Here is a 19321-nt window from a genome sequence, read left to right as displayed (position 1 = left end):
ATTAAACTGAAAATATTACAGCAAATAAAGCGGCCTGTTGGATATCTTAATTTGACAGAAGGCTCTGGTGGCAGATTAACTGCCTTTCCTGAGTGCAGACATCTGGGCTGTCTAATATAACTCATCTAACTTTCTGTGGTGTCCTATGAACAACTAAATCTATTCAGGTATGTAAAGGCATCAATGAATTACCCACATTTTAATGTGATTTGTAATGCATTGGGTTTTATAAATAGATTGTGACTAAATTTGTGTGATGCAAGGCAAGACCATTGGTAGTGCAAGCCCTATATGAAGTAGGGCTAATCCACCTTTCCCAACTTCTTATAACAAACATTACTTCTATTTATACTTTTTGTCTTGCCTTAAAAGAAACCTATGCTGTATGTTGCTAAAAAGACTGAGACCAAAGTTGTTAACCCTATGGTATGAGAAATCTGCAGTGCGTCAGTCTGATGTTTACAGAGCACAGTGGAATGGGATCACTTGTTAAAATCCCACCATTAAATCCATCCAAGGTAATCAGTGAATAATATTCACAATTTTTAAATACATAACTGTGAAACTAGCTGTTTCATGTTGACAGATATGGTTTTGATATTACAGAGAAATGAAGATGGTCCCTGATGTAAAGAATCAAAAGCTATTACATTTGTATTTCTCAGACTATTGCACAGAAAGGGTGGGGAAAAGCCAACGTATTTACAAATGTGTCTGAAAACAGCATATGAGATAATTAACAATACTATTTATGACTCGTGTCTTCTCTTTTCAGATAAAACTTTACCACATAAAGTCATATAAAATGCATATAAAACTACAAATTTCACTTGATCTCTCTCTGTGATTTTATAATCCAGGCTCCCTTTCTCCTCAGATGAGATGCAAGCACCTCTTGAGGTGGTTCTGGTGGCCCTAAGGTTGGTGTTCAAGGCAGGTAGCATCAAGGGAGAGACAGGCTCTTATCTTAGGCAGTGGCATGAGCAGATGCAGTGGGCCAAGCTGTGTCCAGAGAGACTCTAACTGAACAGACAGAAAAAATGCTTCCTCCGAGGGTGGTGCAGCAATAGAACACGTGCCCAGAGGGGCCACAGGATTGCCATCCCTGGAGATTGTCCAAACTTCATGGCACAAAAGTACCAGTACAGAAAAAGACCATGGTAACACAGCATAGGCAAGTCAAAGATTTGATTTCAAAGATTTGTACAAAGATTTTTGTACAGACCAAAGATGTGTCTGTAAAGATTTTTGAGACGGAGGATGCTACAAGAAAGCAGGACAAGAAGTCCTGATGGAGTATTAGGCAAAGAAATAGGATACCGTTATGGTTAACCCTTTCCCATACACCTCCACATTGCACCTTGGTGGGCAGCGCAGTGTGTCACATTTACCCTGTTGGGTCAGGAAAAGGGGTATAAGCCATGATGCTGGAGAACAGGTTCCTTTGGAATTTAGGATCCTGCTACAGAGCCTGCCCTGGCTGCATTACACCACTGCACTTCCCTCATGTTTTGGAATACCCTGCATTGGACACAAGTGATTGGTAGGGAACAGGACAAGTCCTAACTGCACAAGGACCTTGCCTAAGGACCCAGAAAATGTCAGGAGAGCTGTGCATTCCAGAGCTAGCTGTGCATCTCAAACTCCATGTATAGGACTTCCTAGAAGAGTTTTACCATGGCATAGGCATAAGGTCAGCACGTTAAGCGTGGACACACCTTGCCTTGACCGGAGGGACAGCAATGGGAGGAACAGGTTTCAACTAATACCCCAAGCCAGTAGGGTCTAGAGCTTATCACTTCCAGTAAAGTGAAGTAGGAAAGGCAAACATGTGGCGTGGTTATGCAATTGTTTCTGGTAATAACCTAGCCTTCACCTCCCAGTGGGTACTTAGCCAAAGAGTGGGAGGCTGAGAAAAAAAATGTGCAAGGTTAGGACTTTGTAGCATGCACACAGAGCCCTGTCAATACACAGTATGGTGATTTTTATTCCCTCCACCTCTGCCTTCTTTGTTCATATTTACTCTATCTTCACTTTCACGTAAGAATTCTTCACTCTCCCAGCTGCCAGGTTATATACACAGTGTGAGAACACGGGGTCCAGGAGCCCTCCTGGAATCATGTTCTTAAGAGAGGTTTACCCAGCACTGGAACCTTTGGAGCAAGGAGTGAACAACTCCAGGACAGGATCAAAGGGCATCAGAAAATTGGTGTGTTGAGCTTGCAAGAAGATCAGAGAGGGGAAGACTGAGAAGTTTCCTCGGAGGAGGCTTGTAGGTCCTGTATCCAATACGATGCCTGGCTTAAAAAATTTCCTGACCCTCAAAAGGTGACCCTTTAGGAAACTGATCAGAAAGAAGTTATGTCTTGCTGTTGAGCTGCAGGACTAGCTGATAAAATTTTTCTTCTCAATTTGAAAGAAAAAATAAATTGAGGAGATACAAAACATTTCATTTTAACACTGAATACACAATTTCAAATTGTACATGAGTGAGAAAGAGAAAAAAAAAATGTATTTTTTTCACTTGTTCCTCAAGAAGTCCTTTTCTGATGCTACCCTTATCACAACCATTGGTGCCACCGATGTGATCATGCCACTTGTCTGATGAATCAGGTGTCAGGGGATGCATACATGGCATTACTTCCCTAACTGCCTGCCAGAAAGGTGGCAAATGAACTCAGTAGAGGAATGATGAGAGAGCAAGGCTGATTTGTTTTCTCAGAGCATTTTGGCACATCATCGCTCCTTGATAGAAGGTTCCTCTGGAATATTTCTGATTTTCTCTGATCAGTGAGTTCATTGGTCATCACTCACACTTAATATTTGACAGAGGTGATCAGGAGAAGACCTGAGTATCAACAAGTAGGCAACAAGATCTGGAAAACAAGAGAAGTCATACAGAGTTCTAGTTGTGCCGTTGTTAACAGCTTGGCTCTATTAACTTGTGACACTGCAATCACTGGAATCACAGAGGATTTGAGCCAAAAGATGAAGCATCCAAATGCCCTGAACCAAGGATTCTTTTTCCAAATGAGAGCACTGGGTAAGCAATTGAGAGACTTCAGCAAGAGAACATTGCTACACTGAAGCTCATCTTTCTTGGGGAGATACTTTTTTCCTTTTTTTTTTTTTTTTTTCCTCTAGACTTTGCGCCCTGCTGCCTGCACCGTGGGTGAGAACTATGGTCTACAGTAAAAAAGTGTATGTTCAGGTTCCAGAACAAGTGTGGTCATTAGAAATGGTCACATCAGCCTTTAGCAAATTCTTCACTGTGAACTCCACATAAGCAGCAAAGCAAGTCCCATGACACACATAAACTACAAAAAAGGCTTAAACACAAAGGGAAGCATGACTGAGCACTTTAGTCAAAGACATTCTCATGTGATTATACTTTTGTTATCCCTTTTTTTCTCATAAAAATCCAAAGTTCAGAATAGCTTTTAATGCATTTTTAATAGAGGCATGGATAGATCCATAGAAGATACATAAGCTGCAGAGCAGGCATGAAGGCACTGGCAGACCACTGCAGTGAATTTATTTCCTGTTTCTTGCAGCATTTCTGACAGTCCACAAACCTGTACAACAGTTTCTGCAGATACCTCTATCTGTCTCTGTTCTCTGATAGATTTTGAAGCTGTGCTGTGCAACACTGAGCACAGTAAACCAAGTGCACCTTTTGGGACAGTGGGCTTGATTTTCTGCTTGGGGAAACAGTTTGCCTAGCATGTGTATCTTGCCAAAATGAAAGTAGTTCTGACCTTCTGAGACCTATAACACTCTCTGAGGTGCTAGGATTGAATGATATGACACTTCGATATTATTGGACTAAGAAGGAAGAAATGACATTCAGTCATTTCTGCGTGTTCCTGCTTTACCTAGTGAACAACTAAGAAACTTTCTTCAATTTTGTGTACGTGCCATGAAGCATATAGCTAAAACAAGACACCCAGGTTCCAGAAATCTGGGAGTTGCTGGAATGCATTTTAAGAAATACTGTTGTTCTTTGTGTAAGCAGGAGCCAAAGAGAACATGGTTTATATGTAAAAATCTGGAGGAAGAGTCTGAGCATGGGATGTTTATTAGATCTGACTCCAACTGGCAATTAGCTCTTTGAGTCACCAGATAAAATCAGGATATAAATATTACATTTTCAGTATGCAGAGGAAGAGTCTGCAGTGGGAAATATGCTCTTGATATTTTTCAGGTTTGGCCTAAGAGAAAAAGAAGGCTCCACAAGAATGATAAAAATGCAGGCTTTCTTTCTTTCTTTTATTTTTTTTTCTCTCTCTTTTTTTTTTTTTTCTCTCTTCTTTTTCTTTCTCTCTCCTCTCCTCTCCTCTCCTCTCCTCTCCTCTCCTCTCCTCTCCTCTCCTCTCCTCTCCTCTCCTCTCCTCTCCTCTCCTCTCCTCTCGTTTTTTCTCCTTTCTCTCTTTTTTTTTCTCCTTTCTCTCTTTTCTTTTCTTTTCTTTTCTTTTCTTTTCTTTTCTTTTCTTTTCTTTTCTTTTCTTTTCTTTTCTTTTCTTTTCTTTTCTTTTCTTTTCTTTTCTTTTCTTTTCTTTTCTTTTCTTTTCTCTTTTCTTTTTTCTTTTCTTTTCTTTTCTTTTCTTTTCTTTTCTTTTCTTTTCTTTTCTTTTTTTTTTCTCTTTTCTTTTCTTTTCTTTTCTTTTCTTTTCTTTTCTTTTCTTTTCTTTTCTTTTCTTTTCTTTTCTTTTCTTTTCTTTTCTTTTCTTTTCTTTTCTTTTCTTTTCTTTTCTTTTCTTTTCTTTTCTTTTCTTTTCTTTTCTTTTTTTCTCTCTCTCTCTCTCTCTTTTTTTTTTCCAGGACTTTATTTTTTCCCAGAAAATGATGTTTGCCTGAGCACAATAACATGTGGCTGGACCTGAGGGCTATTTTTATGAGTTCCATGTGGAACACTGAAGTCTTCGCTTAACTAGCCTCAAATTCCCCAGAAAGGGGATATATTCCTATATCCACATCCACTCAGCCTGCTCTCCTTTTCAGCCTTGTTGCTGTGATCTCTTGCTTTAATGCAGTCTGATGCTGGTGTAAATCAAGCCTATTTGCTACAGTTTGGAGTGTACCAGGACAGCAAAATTCACAGCTGTGCTTGCTTCCCTGCCACTGCCAGTGAAGTTTTAATTTTGTAACTCAGCACAGAAATCCACACTCTACCCAAAGCAATTTCATGGCCCACAAATTCCTCTTGTCTGTGAAACTTAATGAAATGCCTTTTTATATAACATTAGTATCATGCAGATCCTGGATAGCCAGCCCTTCACAATTCTGAAAATCACATATGGCTGATAGATCCTGTGAGTATTTGGGTAGCCTGCTGCCTGTGGAGACTCAGACATCTGATTTCTTCAGGACCGAACTCAGAAGCACAAATCATATTGTTTCTCAAATTGCGTAGCTCCTTTTGGGGAAAAAAAAAATAAATAGTTTGAGAAGGGTGATATTCTGTGCTGACATTCAGATTCATTTTCCTTGAAAAAAAATCCAAGTCTCTATTTTCCACACGCATCATTAGCAAATTAACCACTGAAATGGATCCCTTTCCCAGTTCCTTTCAACATATATACAAGCCGTCAGCACTTCAACAGTTCTCATCTGCACTTATATTATTATTTACATGACAGGTCCTTTTTTCCCCCAGTCCTCTCCCCCCTTATCTTCTGTCCATTTTGGTCTTCTTTAAAGCAGATTGTAAGCTGCAAATCACTCTATCAACTTCTGAGTCCACTGAGTTCAGCATGAAAATCCTGGCCACAGTTTACATGGTGCATGGCATGCTAAGAACATCCTACAGAATGTTGTTAAACACGCTTGTTCAAAAATGTCAGTGTCCTCAACATACATAATTTCAGGCCTAATTTCTTGCAAGTTTTACACTTGACACTTTATTTGGGACTAGCACATACTTGGGACTACTCTCTAGGCCAGGATCTGTTAGGGAATTTAATCAGTGATAGGATTTTTACTGAAATCTTTCTGATTGAGGAATGTGCATGCAAAGGAGCTGGTCATGCCCACTGAGACTGTGCCAAGCAGCCCTAACTCCTGGCAACGTGTCAGGCCAGGAGCCAGCAGTGAGGCTGGTGTGGCAGAAGGTCAGCCCCCGGCAGCACAGCCCAGTAGCACACCCAATATGACCCTACAAAACACCACAAATAAATCAGGCGGCGGGACCTGGTTTCCAGACAGCCTTCTATCCCACTTCCCAACCATTCACCAGCACCGAAGGTGATTTTTATTTCCGACACTGCTGCTCCTCGCTGCCCTGCGAAACCTGCTTCTTGCTGCGCGACGCAGCGGGGCCCCGAGGCCCCTCCATCGGGGCGGCCTGAGGCGCTCGGCGCCGCCATGGCGGGCTGGGGCCCGGCGAGGAGCACGGGCGCCGCCCGGCGGGAGAGGGCGGAGGGAGGCGGCCGCTGCCTCGCTCCGGCAGTGGCCCAAGCCCGGCGTCCCCCAGGTGTATTTTGCGTTGTTGCCATCTGTGCTGTGGCTCTGGCACGGTTCAGCCCATGAGCATTTAACCAGCCCTCCCGTGCGGAAAGCACCGCGGCTCCATGTGTAGCAGAGCCGGGCAGAGCTGAGTGGGCGATGTGGAGAGGTGCAGGGTGGCAGCGGGCTTGTGGCTTGTATCAGTCTGGTGGACTGGATGGCTCGGCAGGGTGAGATTTGTGACTAGGAGGAAGTAGGACAGTCACGGTCGTTAACGCATGCTGCCTGGTGCATCTCCAGCATAAGGAGGTACCTGCCATGCATGCATGTCCCGTGATGTGGGACCTGAAACCTGCCCCTTTCTTCACTCACTCCTCTACTTAGCACAATGCTGAGACACTCCATGATGTCTGTACATAAAACCTTACTTTTAAGTCAAAGGAGCAGAGGCAGCCCCTTAGTGGGGCTGGGGAAAAGTGTCAGGCTGCTCAATAGCCACGTGGAACAGGGACTAAACTCCAGAGATGAGAGGCTGGGAGTGTCCGAACATGCTGCATATTTCAGTAGTTACCAGTAGTTATCAGCTGCAGCTGGCATAGGAGGCTGAATATCACATGCGGGACAGAGATGCTTCTCTCTTGTTCCTCTCCGGCCAGCCACCATAACATGTGGATTGTCATTAAACTGACTGTTCTGTGATACCGAAAGAAAGCCAATACCCAGTGTAAAAAGGAGGTTTATTGATGAAAAAGTATACATGATTATGATACAGATCTGAAGAGATATGCCATGAAGGGAAATAAAGAAACAGCCACTAGTACAAACAATATCACAGACTCCCACTGTACTTAGAAAGGTGAAAAGACCCTTTCTGGGACTTAATGACAGAAGAAAATAGGGTGTTTGATCAATTGTTGAACATACATCATGATCCTGTAGGGGAAAAAAGAAAATAACCTTAATAAGAAAACAAAACAGAACAAACAAACAAACAAAAAAAACAACCACCACAAAAAAAAAAAAAAAAAACAGCAGGTATGGGATATAAAATACACTTTCAGGATACTGAATAGGCAGCCCTTTCTGTGTAAAGCAGATAAGAGCTAGACCAAGGACTGACAGCAAGCTCTGCCCATGCGCCAAGAGAATTTCAGCAGATAACAGCCAGCATAACTGCTACACTGAGCAGCACACAGACCTGGACCTACCCTACAGTAAGACAGCATTGTATATCTAACTAGTCAACACACCACCTCCATGGTTCATGTCATCTCAAATATTTTCCTCAGAACATGCATTAGCTGGCCAGGATGGGGTTTCTTAAGTCCATGTGAAACATCTTGCTCATGCCCATGGAGCACAGGCTTTGCAGGGGAGGCTTTCAAGGGAGGCTGAAGGTAGAATACTGTTTGTTAAGCACTGTCACTTTTGAGAAGACTCTGAAGGTATTTTACAGTGTCTCTGTTTTTCTGCATTTTGGCTTTCACACTACAGAGAAGCTGAGGCCTTCTCTTGAACAGCACAGAGGTACCTATTTAAACTCCACAGAGCATGTAGCATGGGAGAGGATCTGGTCATTGTCTTTGGCTGCTTTCTGGGAAGCCTGGTAGAGGTTGAAGGCTCCTTTTCTGCAAGTATAGTTATCACTCTTCTCATATGGCCAATTCCTATGTTCATGTTGTTTTATACTTCACCTTCTCACTTTTCTTTTTACTAACTGTTGTCTCTTGTTTCCTTCCCCAGTGCTTCATCCTCATTGCCACCTTCTGTTGTCATTGTTAATTAATTAATTTATTTATTTATTTATTATTTTTTCCTGGCTTTTACTTACCTTTGCTAATCAGTCATCCATTTCTGCAACAGCATCTTTGCAAGGTGACATATACTGAGCAACAGCATACTCTTCTGGAAAAAGAGGGAAAGAAATGTTTCCTGGAGACCACTTCTTGTTCATTTCCCTGGAGGTGTATATACCCTACATATACTTAATTTGAAGATCCTTGAAGATTCTTGAAATTTCCTTTGTTCTGGGACATACATTTTCATACCTTTCCAGTCATGCTCACGTGTCACCTTGGACATGAGCCCAAGCTCGCTAAAGTGAGATGGACCTTTCCCCTGGCATTAGCTCCAATTCCTAATACAGTTCAGAGGAGTGTTAGTTCCATGAGGGTTGGTTCTCTGTCTCTTACACATGCAGTATTTTTGCTCTCCCTGTCCCTTCCCCACACTTCATGCTGGTTAAAATAAAAAGACCTACCTGTTTCATAGTAATCATAGATCTTCACAGGAGCTGGCTTTGGATGGGTCACTACGAAGTCCTGCTCAACTGAGAAAGTGATTTCTTTCTTTTTCTTTTGCAAGATCTGGGAACCGAAGGACAGGAATCACATAAGACTTTCTATTCATATAACAGTCTTGGAGCAGACAGGGGGATCTGATCAATGATGTATTCCAATCCCAATGATGCCCCACATACAGATACACATTACCTGCCTGCCAAGCTGAAGAAATATTTTTGGAGAGTTCAAAGTGAATCTGAAGAGAAGATGTGTTTCCCATCCTGTTTGTACTACCTTATTTTGTAAGTTAAACACATTTTATTGCCTTCAGGCCAGAGAGTCTTAAAAAGTCCCAAAGGATTGAGAGCTTAATTCTCCAGGATCTCCCAAAGGTCAGGACAATCAAGTCTGGTATTCTAATTCCTCCATTTCAGGTATTATGTGTCACCAAGAAACTGTGAACCAATATACACCACTGGGAGATTTAATTTTGTTGTTAGTCCTGCAGGGCTCCAAGCAAATGTACTTTTAATATGCAAATTCTGGTCCAGAGGTTAGATTACAAGTTAGGTTTGGGAATGAACTGGCATAAGAGAAGGAATGGAAAATTTTTCAGGGGAGATCAGAGTATTGTTCTGCGTCCTGTTAGAAGGACTGAGATGACTAGGACCCTACCAAGGGAACATACAAATAAAGGAACCACGTTACTGGAGTTTATCCACTACTTACTGAAAAGAGAATGATTTTTTGATTAATTTATTTATACTTTTTATATTATTATTATTATTATTATTATTGTTGTTGTTGTTGTTATTATAATAATAATTTTTTATTGTTAATAATAATAATAATAATAATAATAATAATAATAATAATAATAATAATAATAATTTCTTTCTAGTTTCTAGTAGCTCAGGTGTCAGTTTGAAGCTGTTTGAGGTATAACGTAGTTTGAGGACCAAGCAGCTCAGTGAATAGAGGACAAAGCTGATGGGGAAGGGAACATCATAATGCACTTTATAGAGTGTATCCTCTCTGTAGGCGTGTATATTACACAACGCTTTTATCATTTGTGTAAATCAAATAGCCAGAATTCAGAACTTACATTTTCCAGATAAAGGAGAACATGATTTTTCTTGTATTCTACTTGCATCACTGTGTGGCCATCAATGAGCTTCAAAATAAGGAAATGGAGATAAACTGATATATTAATAAATCATTAAAAAACAAGTGCTATCTTAGAACCTACCACTCTGTGGCTTTGGGATTCATTCTGCTCATAGTCTGGTGTTAATGGCTGGCAGCTGACATTTTTAGAGTCCAAATTTTCCTGAATAGATAGGGGGGACCGAGCAAAAACTGATACTTAACTTAGCTGAGTTTATGAGCACTTCCCAAGTTGGGATGCACTGCAGTTCTTTAAGGGAAAACTGCCTGCCTATGTTGTCATATAGGTTTCCAATCTAGCCTGGTAGATTTCTGACTCTTTCCCTAATAGTAGTCTTAGTACTTCCGTACTTAGTACTTCCCTACTTAGCCAGCTCTGAGTTGCAGTTGCCAGCTTGTCTGGCTTTAGCTGGAACCTTTCCTAATTTTTAATGTATGAAGGTCTGTGTTATTGTTCTAGTGGAGGAGATGAAATAAGGATGTTCGGGAAGCAGTAGGTCCTAATTCCTGTCCCTGCCCATGGCAGGGGATTGGACTTGGATGATCTTTAAGGTCCCTTCCAACCCAAACAGTTCTGTGTTGGGCTTCATCCCCCCTGTAATTAATATGCTCACAGCTCCTTGTAGGGCATTCCTCCACACAGCAATGAAGATGGTGCAGCCATACGGACACCTGACAGGGTTTCATAGAATCACAGGATCATTTAGAGTAGAAAAGATCTTTAAGATCATCAAATCCAACCATCAATCTAGCCCTATCAAGTCCACTGTTAAACCATGTCCCTAAGCACCACATTAACACATCTCTTAAATACCTCCAGGGATGGTGACTCCACCCCTTCCTTGAGCAGCCAGTTCCAATGCCAAACTGCACTTTCCGTGAATAAATTCCTCCTGAGAGCCATTCTGAACCTTCCCTTGTGCAACTTGAGGCTGTTGCCTCATGTTCTATCACTTATCTGAGAAAACAGACCAACATTTACCTCAGTATAACCTCCTTTCAGGTTGTTATAGAGAGAAATGAGGTGTCCTCTCAGCCTTTTCTTCTCTAGACTGAACTTCCCCAATTCTCCCAGCCACTCCTCCTAACTCTAGCAACTCAATATCCTTCTTGTAGTGAGAGGCCCTGAACTGAACACAGTACTAGAGGTGCAGTCTCACCAGTGCTGAGCACAGAGGGACAATCCCTTCCCTAGCCGTGCTGGCCACACTATTTCTGACAGAAGCCAGGTTGGCATTGGTCTTCCTGGCCACCTGGGCACACTGCTGGCTCATGTTCAGACTAACATCCCCAGGTCTTTTGCTGATGCGTGACTTCCCAGACACTCTTCCCCTAGTTTATCCCCCTCCGTGGGGTTCTTGTGACCCAAGTGTGGGACCCAGCAATTAACCTTGTTGAATTTCATGTGATTGGATGCAGCCCATTCATCTAGCCTATCCAGATCCTTTTGCAGAGCCTTCCTACCCTCAAACAGATCAATACTCCCACCCACTTTGATGCTATCTGAAAACCTTGCACTTTGTATGTGAATTCTTCTTAACCAAGCCTATGTTTTCATGCAGCTCCTGTTGTCACAACTGGATATCTCCTCTGTCCCTGGGATGACTCATTCAATCTTGTTCCTATAGTTTACCTTATCCAGAGAAGACTTAACAGGAACAAAGCCAGAGAGCATCTTCACATCAATAATGACCATGTTGGAGCTACTGCGCTTCCCTGTGTAGCTGAAACAACAGAGTGCCCTGTCAGTCTGGACTGTGTTAAGGGAAGCAAATCTCACTTTCTGTTTATGGCCTCATACAACTGGATTGAACCACATGCACTTACTGACTGGCTTGTACGGGAGACAATGGGGAGGCCCCTGGTATGAAGGGGTCAAGTATGTGCAAGCACCATATGTGCTAATACCGGGGGTATCACAAGGTCCTTTGGGATAAGCCTTATAGGCTGGTATCAACAACTCTCTCCAGCACAGATCAGCTCATGGTTTATGACTTTAAGCAAAACTGAATATACACAGCAGTCTGCTTGGCATGTCTTGTCAACAGTTCAGATGGTTTGTTGATAGTATATTACCTGCTTATGAGGACAATATCAAATTTTGCTGGTTGATCCTGTGGGCAGGAAGCATTTGATGTCTGTGCTGAGAGAGAAAATCCAAAGGCCCCCTCAGGAAGGTGAATGTTGTATCTCAGTGCTGTCTGGAGGAGGAGAAAAAGTATTTTTCAAGGAGGCCAAGGGATTTTCTGTGAATTCTAAAAAAGAACATCGGACCTCGTGAAGTTTCCTGGGGATGTTGAAGATCCTTGATTATGTCAAAGAAGGACTCATCAGACTTCTGCTCTTTAACAGTAAAGGTGCTTGTACCCAGTCACCACCCAGAGAGAAACCAGTTGATGATCAGAAAAGACGCTTTTTATTGCCATTCTGTGATCCCATCATGGGAGTCAGAATATGGGACGAGGAAAAGACTGTTTGAAGAGTTTAGGAAAATCAAATCATTAGGAAAAATAAAGAGAAATCAGATGGAGAGTCATCAGAAACATGGCTGTATGGCATGCAGAATGTGGGACACAATGAAGAGAAGGGCAGACACTTACTTGCATAAGTACACACCCGGTGCCATTCACTGTTAGGTTGTATTTCCCAGGGACCTCAGGAAGGGGAGTCTGTTGCAGCAGGAGCCTGTTCTCATTGTTGACAGTAAATACCTTCTCAAAAGGCTTTTCGGAAGTGATCTTGACTACATTTTGTGTAATAGAATTGTAGGTGGCCTCACCATAAGCAGCAAGGGCTTGAAGAGCAATGACTGTGTCCTGAAATAAAAGACAATTAGCTACACAGTGTGACTGATGCAGAGGAAATCAAAGTCATGGTTCCAATACAAATCAAAGTCACTTTGTCCTGTCTAAAAAATAACCTGAACTTGTGTATAATTTAATTAAAGTATAATTTTGTGTATAATTTCCCATATAGAAGGATCCAATTCATTCCGACATGTATGTTTCAGGGTGGAAGAAAACTCTCTACTCACAATGAAGGTCTCAGAACATAAAATATAAGCACTAGAGCACACTTCTGAAGTTTTTCAGTAAGATATTTCAAGTGGAAAAGCATGTTTCCTAGGGAACTGCAGAGCACCCCTTGGTCGTATAACAAAGACGACCTGGAAACCAAAGTTTTTTTTAGCCTTATTCTTGACATGAATATCTCTATTTGTTGCTAGTCAAATCACTCCCTCATGGATTTAACCTTTGTTAACCAAGTTAAAAAGAAGATAAAAAAAAAAAAAAAGAACAGAAAAAAGAATTTGTAACCCTCCATCAGAAACGCTTGGTCTCTGCATGTATGAGACAGCAATAGCAAGAGAGAAATAAGACTAGGTAGTCATAACCTCACTGACACACTGAAATAGTGTCCCAGTTCCTAGGACTGACTGGGGAGTGGAAGGGAATTTCTTCACCTGTGTGGAAGAGAAACCTCCATAGGGATTCTGTTGCCTGATGATCCACTGCACAATTCCTGAGGCCTCTGTGAGATCCTTTTGATTCCGGTTGGGTTTGTAGAGCAATGCCAACAGAACATAACTAGTGATCTCAACTTCAGCTGATGGGGCATGGTCAGGGAAGAAGGGGGATTTTTCAGATGGGGATCTCTGCTTCTGCTCCCAGTGCTTTGAACCATCTGAAGAAACAAAGAGAGGGTAAGGAGTGATGAGAATGGATTATGGGAGTCACTGGTCTACGCTGCCTTAGAGATGTAATATGTCCTCGTCTCTTTCTCATAGCTACTTACTATGGAGCAACAGATACGCTGTAAGTTTACTCCAAAATTATTTTGGGATGTCTGGTGGAAGATTTATGTGTCTATACTCTTGATATTGTCAAGGTTAGAACACATGCCATCAGTAAGATCTATTCCATCTTCCCGCCTCCCAAAATCTTGAAATGGCTGAAACTCACCAACTTCCTTTGCTGATTTCTGTAGCTCTCTAAGGAATGATTCACATATTTCTGCCTTTCCAGCTAAGCAGAAAGCATAGGCCATGAGTGCCTGTGTGTAAATGTCACTGATATTCTTCTCAGATGCAGTCTCCAGGCAATAAAAGGCATTTCGTATTACTGTGTACTTCAAAAACAAACAAAAAAACAAAAATGTAACATTGGTCTGAATTCTGAACAGTTGTCTTCACCCGATCGAGTGTGTCTTTAAACCTATTCTTCATCCTGTTATAGCAACTAGAATGGGACTTCAGTTTGTATAGTGACTTCGGGAAAGAGAATCCAAAGCCCCTTAAGGAGGGATTTCAGATGGAAACACCATACAAATAGAGCAGATTTTCAGTGTGTTCTTGAAGATGTAGGTGCATAAACAAAAGACTGCTCTGCTTCTTTCACACATAATTCCTTCTGCTTACCTTTATGCTAACAATTCACACTGCACTTGTATGTTCAAGATTCTGTTGCCTTGAACAAACCCAGCATTTTGGGGTAGTCTATTCTTAGTGACTCTGCTGTAGTTTTAATTTAATTCTGTGATGTTGCACTAGGTTTACACCGAGTGAAAGAAGTTCACCATCGGACCCCATGTCCTCACTAATGTGTTCCTTAACCAGGAAGGTCCTCAAAAAACACATGACAAACTGGAGACAAACTCATATATTGAAGTCTAACATCCCAGCTATACTCTTCTTTGTACTAGTCACTTTTTTAAAATGACAAATCTGCTTTTTATTCTCATGGACCTTCCTTTCCACAGAATCACAGAATGGCTGACATTGGAAGGGATCCCTGGAGATCATCTGGACCAACTCCCCCCTGCCAAGCAGGGTTACCTAGTGCATGTTGCACAGGATTGCATCCAGGTGGGTTTTGAATAATCTCTAAAGAAGGAGATTCCACAACCCCTCTGGGTAACCTGTTTTAGTGCTCTGTCACCCTTACAGTAAAGAAACATTTCCTCATATTTAGTTTGTTTCAGTTTGTGCCCATTGCCTATTGTCTTGTCACTGGGCACCACTGGAAAGGGTCCCGCTCCATCCTCTTGACACCCTCCCTTCAGATACATTGATAAAATCCCCTCTTAGTCTTCTCTTCCGCAAGCTAAACAAGCCCAGCTCTTTCAGCCTCTCCTCATCTGGGAGATGCTCCAGCCCCCTAATCATCTTTGTCCTCTGCTGGACTCAATCCAGGAGCTCTATGTCGCTCTTGTACTGGGAAGCCTGGAACTGGACACAGTACTCCAGGTGATACCTCACCAGGGCTGAGTAGAGGGGCAGGATCACCTCCCTTGACCTTTTGGCAACACTCTTCCTAATGCACCCCAGAATACCGTTGGACTTCTTGGCCACAAGGGCACCTTGCTGGCTCATGGTTAGCCTGTTGTCTACCAGGACTCCCTGGTCCTTGTCTGCAAGGCTGCTTTCATCAGATCAGCTTCCTGCCAGTACTGGTGCATAGGGTGATTTCTCCCTAGGACCCTGCACTTGCCGTTGTTGAACTTCGTGAGGTTCCTCACCACCCAACGCTCCAGCCTATCCACGTCACTCTGAATGGCAGCACAGCCCTCTGGTGTATCAGCCACTCCTCCCAGTTTTGTGTCATCCACAAACTTTCTCAGGGTGCACTCTGTTCCATCATCCAGGTTACTGATGAATAGGTCGAACAGGACTGGGCCCAGTATGAACCCCTTGGGGACACCACTAGCTACAGGTCTCCAACTAGACTCAGCACTACTGATCAGAACCCTCTGAGCTCTGCCATTCAGTGAGTTCTTAACTCACCTCATTGTCTATTAATCCATCCCACACTTCCTGAGCTTGGATGTTATGGGAGACAGTGTTGAAAGCCTAGCTGAAATCAAGGTAGACCACATCCACTGCTCTTCCCTTATCCACCCAGCTAGTCACTCCATCATAGAAGGCTATCAGATTGGTCAAGCATGATTTCCCCATTGTGAACCCATGCTGACTACTCCTGATCACCTTCTTCTACTCCATGTCCCTGGAAAAGACCTCTAGGATGAGTGATTCCATCACTTTTCCAGGGATGGAGGTGAGGCTGACTGGCTTGTAGTTTCCTAGGTCCTCCTTCTTGCCCTGTTTGAAGCCAGGGGTGACATGGGATTTCTTCCAGTCCTCGGGAGCCTTTCCTGTTCTCCATGACCTTTCAAAGATGATAGAGAGTGGGCTAATAATAACATTCACCAGGTCCCTCAGCACTTGTGGGTGCATTTCATCTGGGCCCAAGGATTTGTGGGTGTCAATTTTGCCTTAGAGATCTCTGACCCGATTCTCTTTGATCTCTTTGTCTTGTCCTCCTTTTTCCAGACTTTCTCCCTTGTCTGTAGGTTTAGAGATTCATGAGGTCTGGTCTTAGCAGCAAAGATTGAAGCAAAGAAGGCATTCAGCAATTTTGCCTATCCTTTGTCACGAGGGCACCCACCTTATTAAGCACCAGGCCCACATTTTCCTTAGTCTTCTTTCTGTTATTGATATATTTGAAAAAGCCCTTCTTGTTGTCCTTTGCATCCCTTGCCAGATTTAACTTCATTTGGGCCTTGGCCTTGTCACATCACTGCATCCTCTGACCATGTCCCTGTATTCTTCCCAAGTGGCCTTTTCCCAACATAGCTTTCAGTCCCATTTGTAGACTTCATAGATTTACTTGGAATACCTTCTTGACTAAGCCATGTTTAAGCCTAAGCCATGGTGTGTGGGCTACTACCTGGCAAGTTTTTTTATCTGGTAGCTCAAAGGTGTCATTTAATATCCTAAGCTTCTACAACAGAGATCTAATTCCACTGAGGTGTATAGAATTCCTGCTTGAAAACTATTGGTTGAATTGGGATAGAGATGGGGATTTTTTCTATCACAGCAACTAGTTTGGATACATTCAGATCAGGGGCACGCTCCCTGGGAGCTCTCTCTCTCCCTATCTCCATCTCTACTACCTGGACAATTTGTAGCAGACACAGAATCCAAGGTAACAAATGGGGACCAATTCCAGCTGAATACCAGTAGTGGAAAGCCTCCTTACCGAGCTGGAGTGCCCAGCCTCTAGCATGGCAATGGTAATGTAGGCAGAAAGTGACAGCTCATCATCTACTCCTCCCTGAAAAGGACATGGAGAGAAGAACAATCATTGAATGGAATGAGTGAGAAACCCACACACATCAGGAATAGAACTTAAACTAAGAGAAACCCATTGCTTAAAAAAAAAAATAATTAAAAAAATAATAAAAAAATCTCAACAACAAACAACCAACAACAGGAAAACAAAAGCCTCAAAAACCCCCAAACAGTAATTACCTCAAGGCTGCAATCCTGTAATCCTATCTTGGTTGTGCATGAAGTATAAAAGATAGTGTGAGGAAACTGAACTGGAAACAGTTCAGCAACTAAATCTAAGATGTGCAGAGAGAGCTCTTTGCAGAAGACAGGCATTTGGAGGAAAGTATCATTTTTGGCAGTAATGGGAGAACATCTTTTTAATGATAACAGTGTAAATTTGACTAAAGTGATTCTCTACCACCTTCAAGACATTGTTGACGAGTGTCCCAACGCTTCGGAAGCAGCCATCTGGCTTCTGTTTGCTTGCCAGCCACATCAGGGTTTGAGCCTGGACATGGTCATCAATATAGATGAAGCGACTAGCTTGTGCAAACGATTTGTACACAAAGGCAGTGAGCCTGCAAGGGAACCATGAAGCTGTGAGCTGAGCTAGGAACAGAAAAAGTCATCCCTTCCACTCACGTTAGGCACAAGCCTGAATAATTACAGCCAACAAATTGGTGACTTGCTTTGTCCTTGTGTGCTCCCCTAGGAGAGGGTAGCAAAAAGAATAACATCTAGCTGGGACCCAGAGAGGAAGACCAGCACACTCTGGGGCTGGTCCTGGCTACAGAGCACTGCAGTGCATTGGGTTCCACAGGAGAGAGGAAGAGTGGGAATCAGAAAGGCAGCTGAGCCTTTAGTCAGCCTTCTGTCTGCATATACTCCCTGACAGGAGGTAGAGAACCATGTCTTTTAGTACTTACAGAGTCCCAGTCCTACCCAGCTCTGTACACCTGATTTAGCTAGCAAAGATAACATTTACCTACACCACGTGATTTTAATGCAAATTCATTTCTAAGCCATTTCTGCTTCAAATCACTCACCAGGTGTTCCCTTCTTTATCTCTGATGCCAAAGATGCTGTAGGACCCATCGGGATGTTTGTATGATAGCTGCTGCTGGTAGCCTGCAAGAACATGGAAGAAGGAACTGATACCTAATTTAAAGACAAAACCTAATTTTGTTTTCTACCAGTTTTATACGGAATCACAGTGGGAAAGCGCGGAAAGGTGATATATATCTACCAAGTAAAGAGGGAGCCCTGAGGGAGCTTAAATGTAGGCATGGAACATCCTGTCCTGTAGAAACACGGAGTCACAGAATAGGTAGCTCTGTGTCAGTTTTGTGCTCCACCTAAATTGACAGGATTAGGATAGATGCTGTGCCTGGGTTGAAGAGAAAAAAGGGATTAAAAGACAGACCTCAAAGTAAACATGACATCTGCATTTCAGTAAAACAGGATGAGGAAAGAAAAAAAAAATATATCAAAGAAAGCAAATGTCTCAGCAGTCCCCTGGGTAACTGAGCTGTGCTACAGCATCAGTGCCATACAGCTTGGATAGCTATGCTACTGCTTCTGCTCACTGGACCTCAATGGGGATTTTGGCACACACTGTAAAGGAAGCAAAAACGCTCACCGCTCACTAAGTATCCGATGGTCTTAGATTTGATCACTTCACTCAGCTGTCTTGTCTTGTCCAGATAGTCCAGGACATAGATGTTGGGTGCAAACAGGACCATGTTCTGTTCCCCACAGCCAAACGGCATCTGGAGGAGCTGGTGCAGGTTCTGCATGGAAGTGCCCATAATGTCACCTGGGGAAGAGGTGTGTGTGGGGATTAGCACAGCTCATGGACACTGAAATAAACAATAAATTTCATTCACTAGGGAGAGTCATGGAAAAACCTGGCTGGGTTTGTAAGCCTCTATGGTACTGAAGAGCTTTCCAAAGAGTCTGAAGTTCCCAGTGCTTACTGGGTGATTTGTTCTGTTCTGCTTTGCAGTCAACAAAAAAATCCCTACACTGACTCTTTTTAGGCTAAGTTGCCCATGCCAGAAATACTGCCTATTTTAGTGCCGCTTCATGCTGATGTTCTTTATTAGAATTGAAAAGAAGAACTTCCTGGAAACTTCACTTTCTAGAGAGGTAAACAGCCCAGAGATGCTACACTGAACCATGTATTACAGAATTAAAAACTGATGCTGAAAAGGAACATTGGTTATGTAAAGGTACCATAGGCCACATCTAAATAGCTACTTCAAGGAAAGATTTCTAGAATGAGCTAAGATTATCAGTATTACAAAGCCAATATATA

General features: G+C 42.6%; 1 protein-coding gene across 1 annotated transcript in view; it reads right to left on the bottom strand.

Annotated features, from left to right (window-relative positions):
* Positions 1–7014: 7014 nt before the first annotated feature.
* The window catches only part of LOC101801176 (ovostatin), a 32607-nt gene continuing 20300 nt past the window's right edge, over positions 7015–19321 (bottom strand). Inside the window, exons 24-36 of the mRNA XM_027449874.3 lie at positions 18644–18820; positions 18051–18132; positions 17426–17582; positions 16931–17005; positions 13856–14021; positions 13357–13577; positions 12494–12709; positions 11970–12094; positions 11527–11617; positions 9832–9900; positions 8705–8810; positions 8276–8349; positions 7015–7377 (exon numbers count right to left, since the gene is read on the bottom strand). Of these exons, the coding sequence (XP_027305675.1) occupies positions 8285–8349; positions 8705–8810; positions 9832–9900; positions 11527–11617; positions 11970–12094; positions 12494–12709; positions 13357–13577; positions 13856–14021; positions 16931–17005; positions 17426–17582; positions 18051–18132; positions 18644–18820 (1550 nt within the window). The 3' untranslated portion in view covers positions 7015–7377; positions 8276–8284. The remainder of the gene's footprint in view (positions 7378–8275; positions 8350–8704; positions 8811–9831; positions 9901–11526; positions 11618–11969; positions 12095–12493; positions 12710–13356; positions 13578–13855; positions 14022–16930; positions 17006–17425; positions 17583–18050; positions 18133–18643; positions 18821–19321) is intronic.

This window comes from Anas platyrhynchos, chromosome 1 (assembly GCF_047663525.1).
Source record: "Anas platyrhynchos isolate ZD024472 breed Pekin duck chromosome 1, IASCAAS_PekinDuck_T2T, whole genome shotgun sequence".
In the NCBI taxonomy this organism is placed as follows: domain Eukaryota; kingdom Metazoa; phylum Chordata; class Aves; order Anseriformes; family Anatidae; genus Anas; species Anas platyrhynchos.
This window is presented reverse-complemented; position numbering and strand designations above follow the sequence as displayed.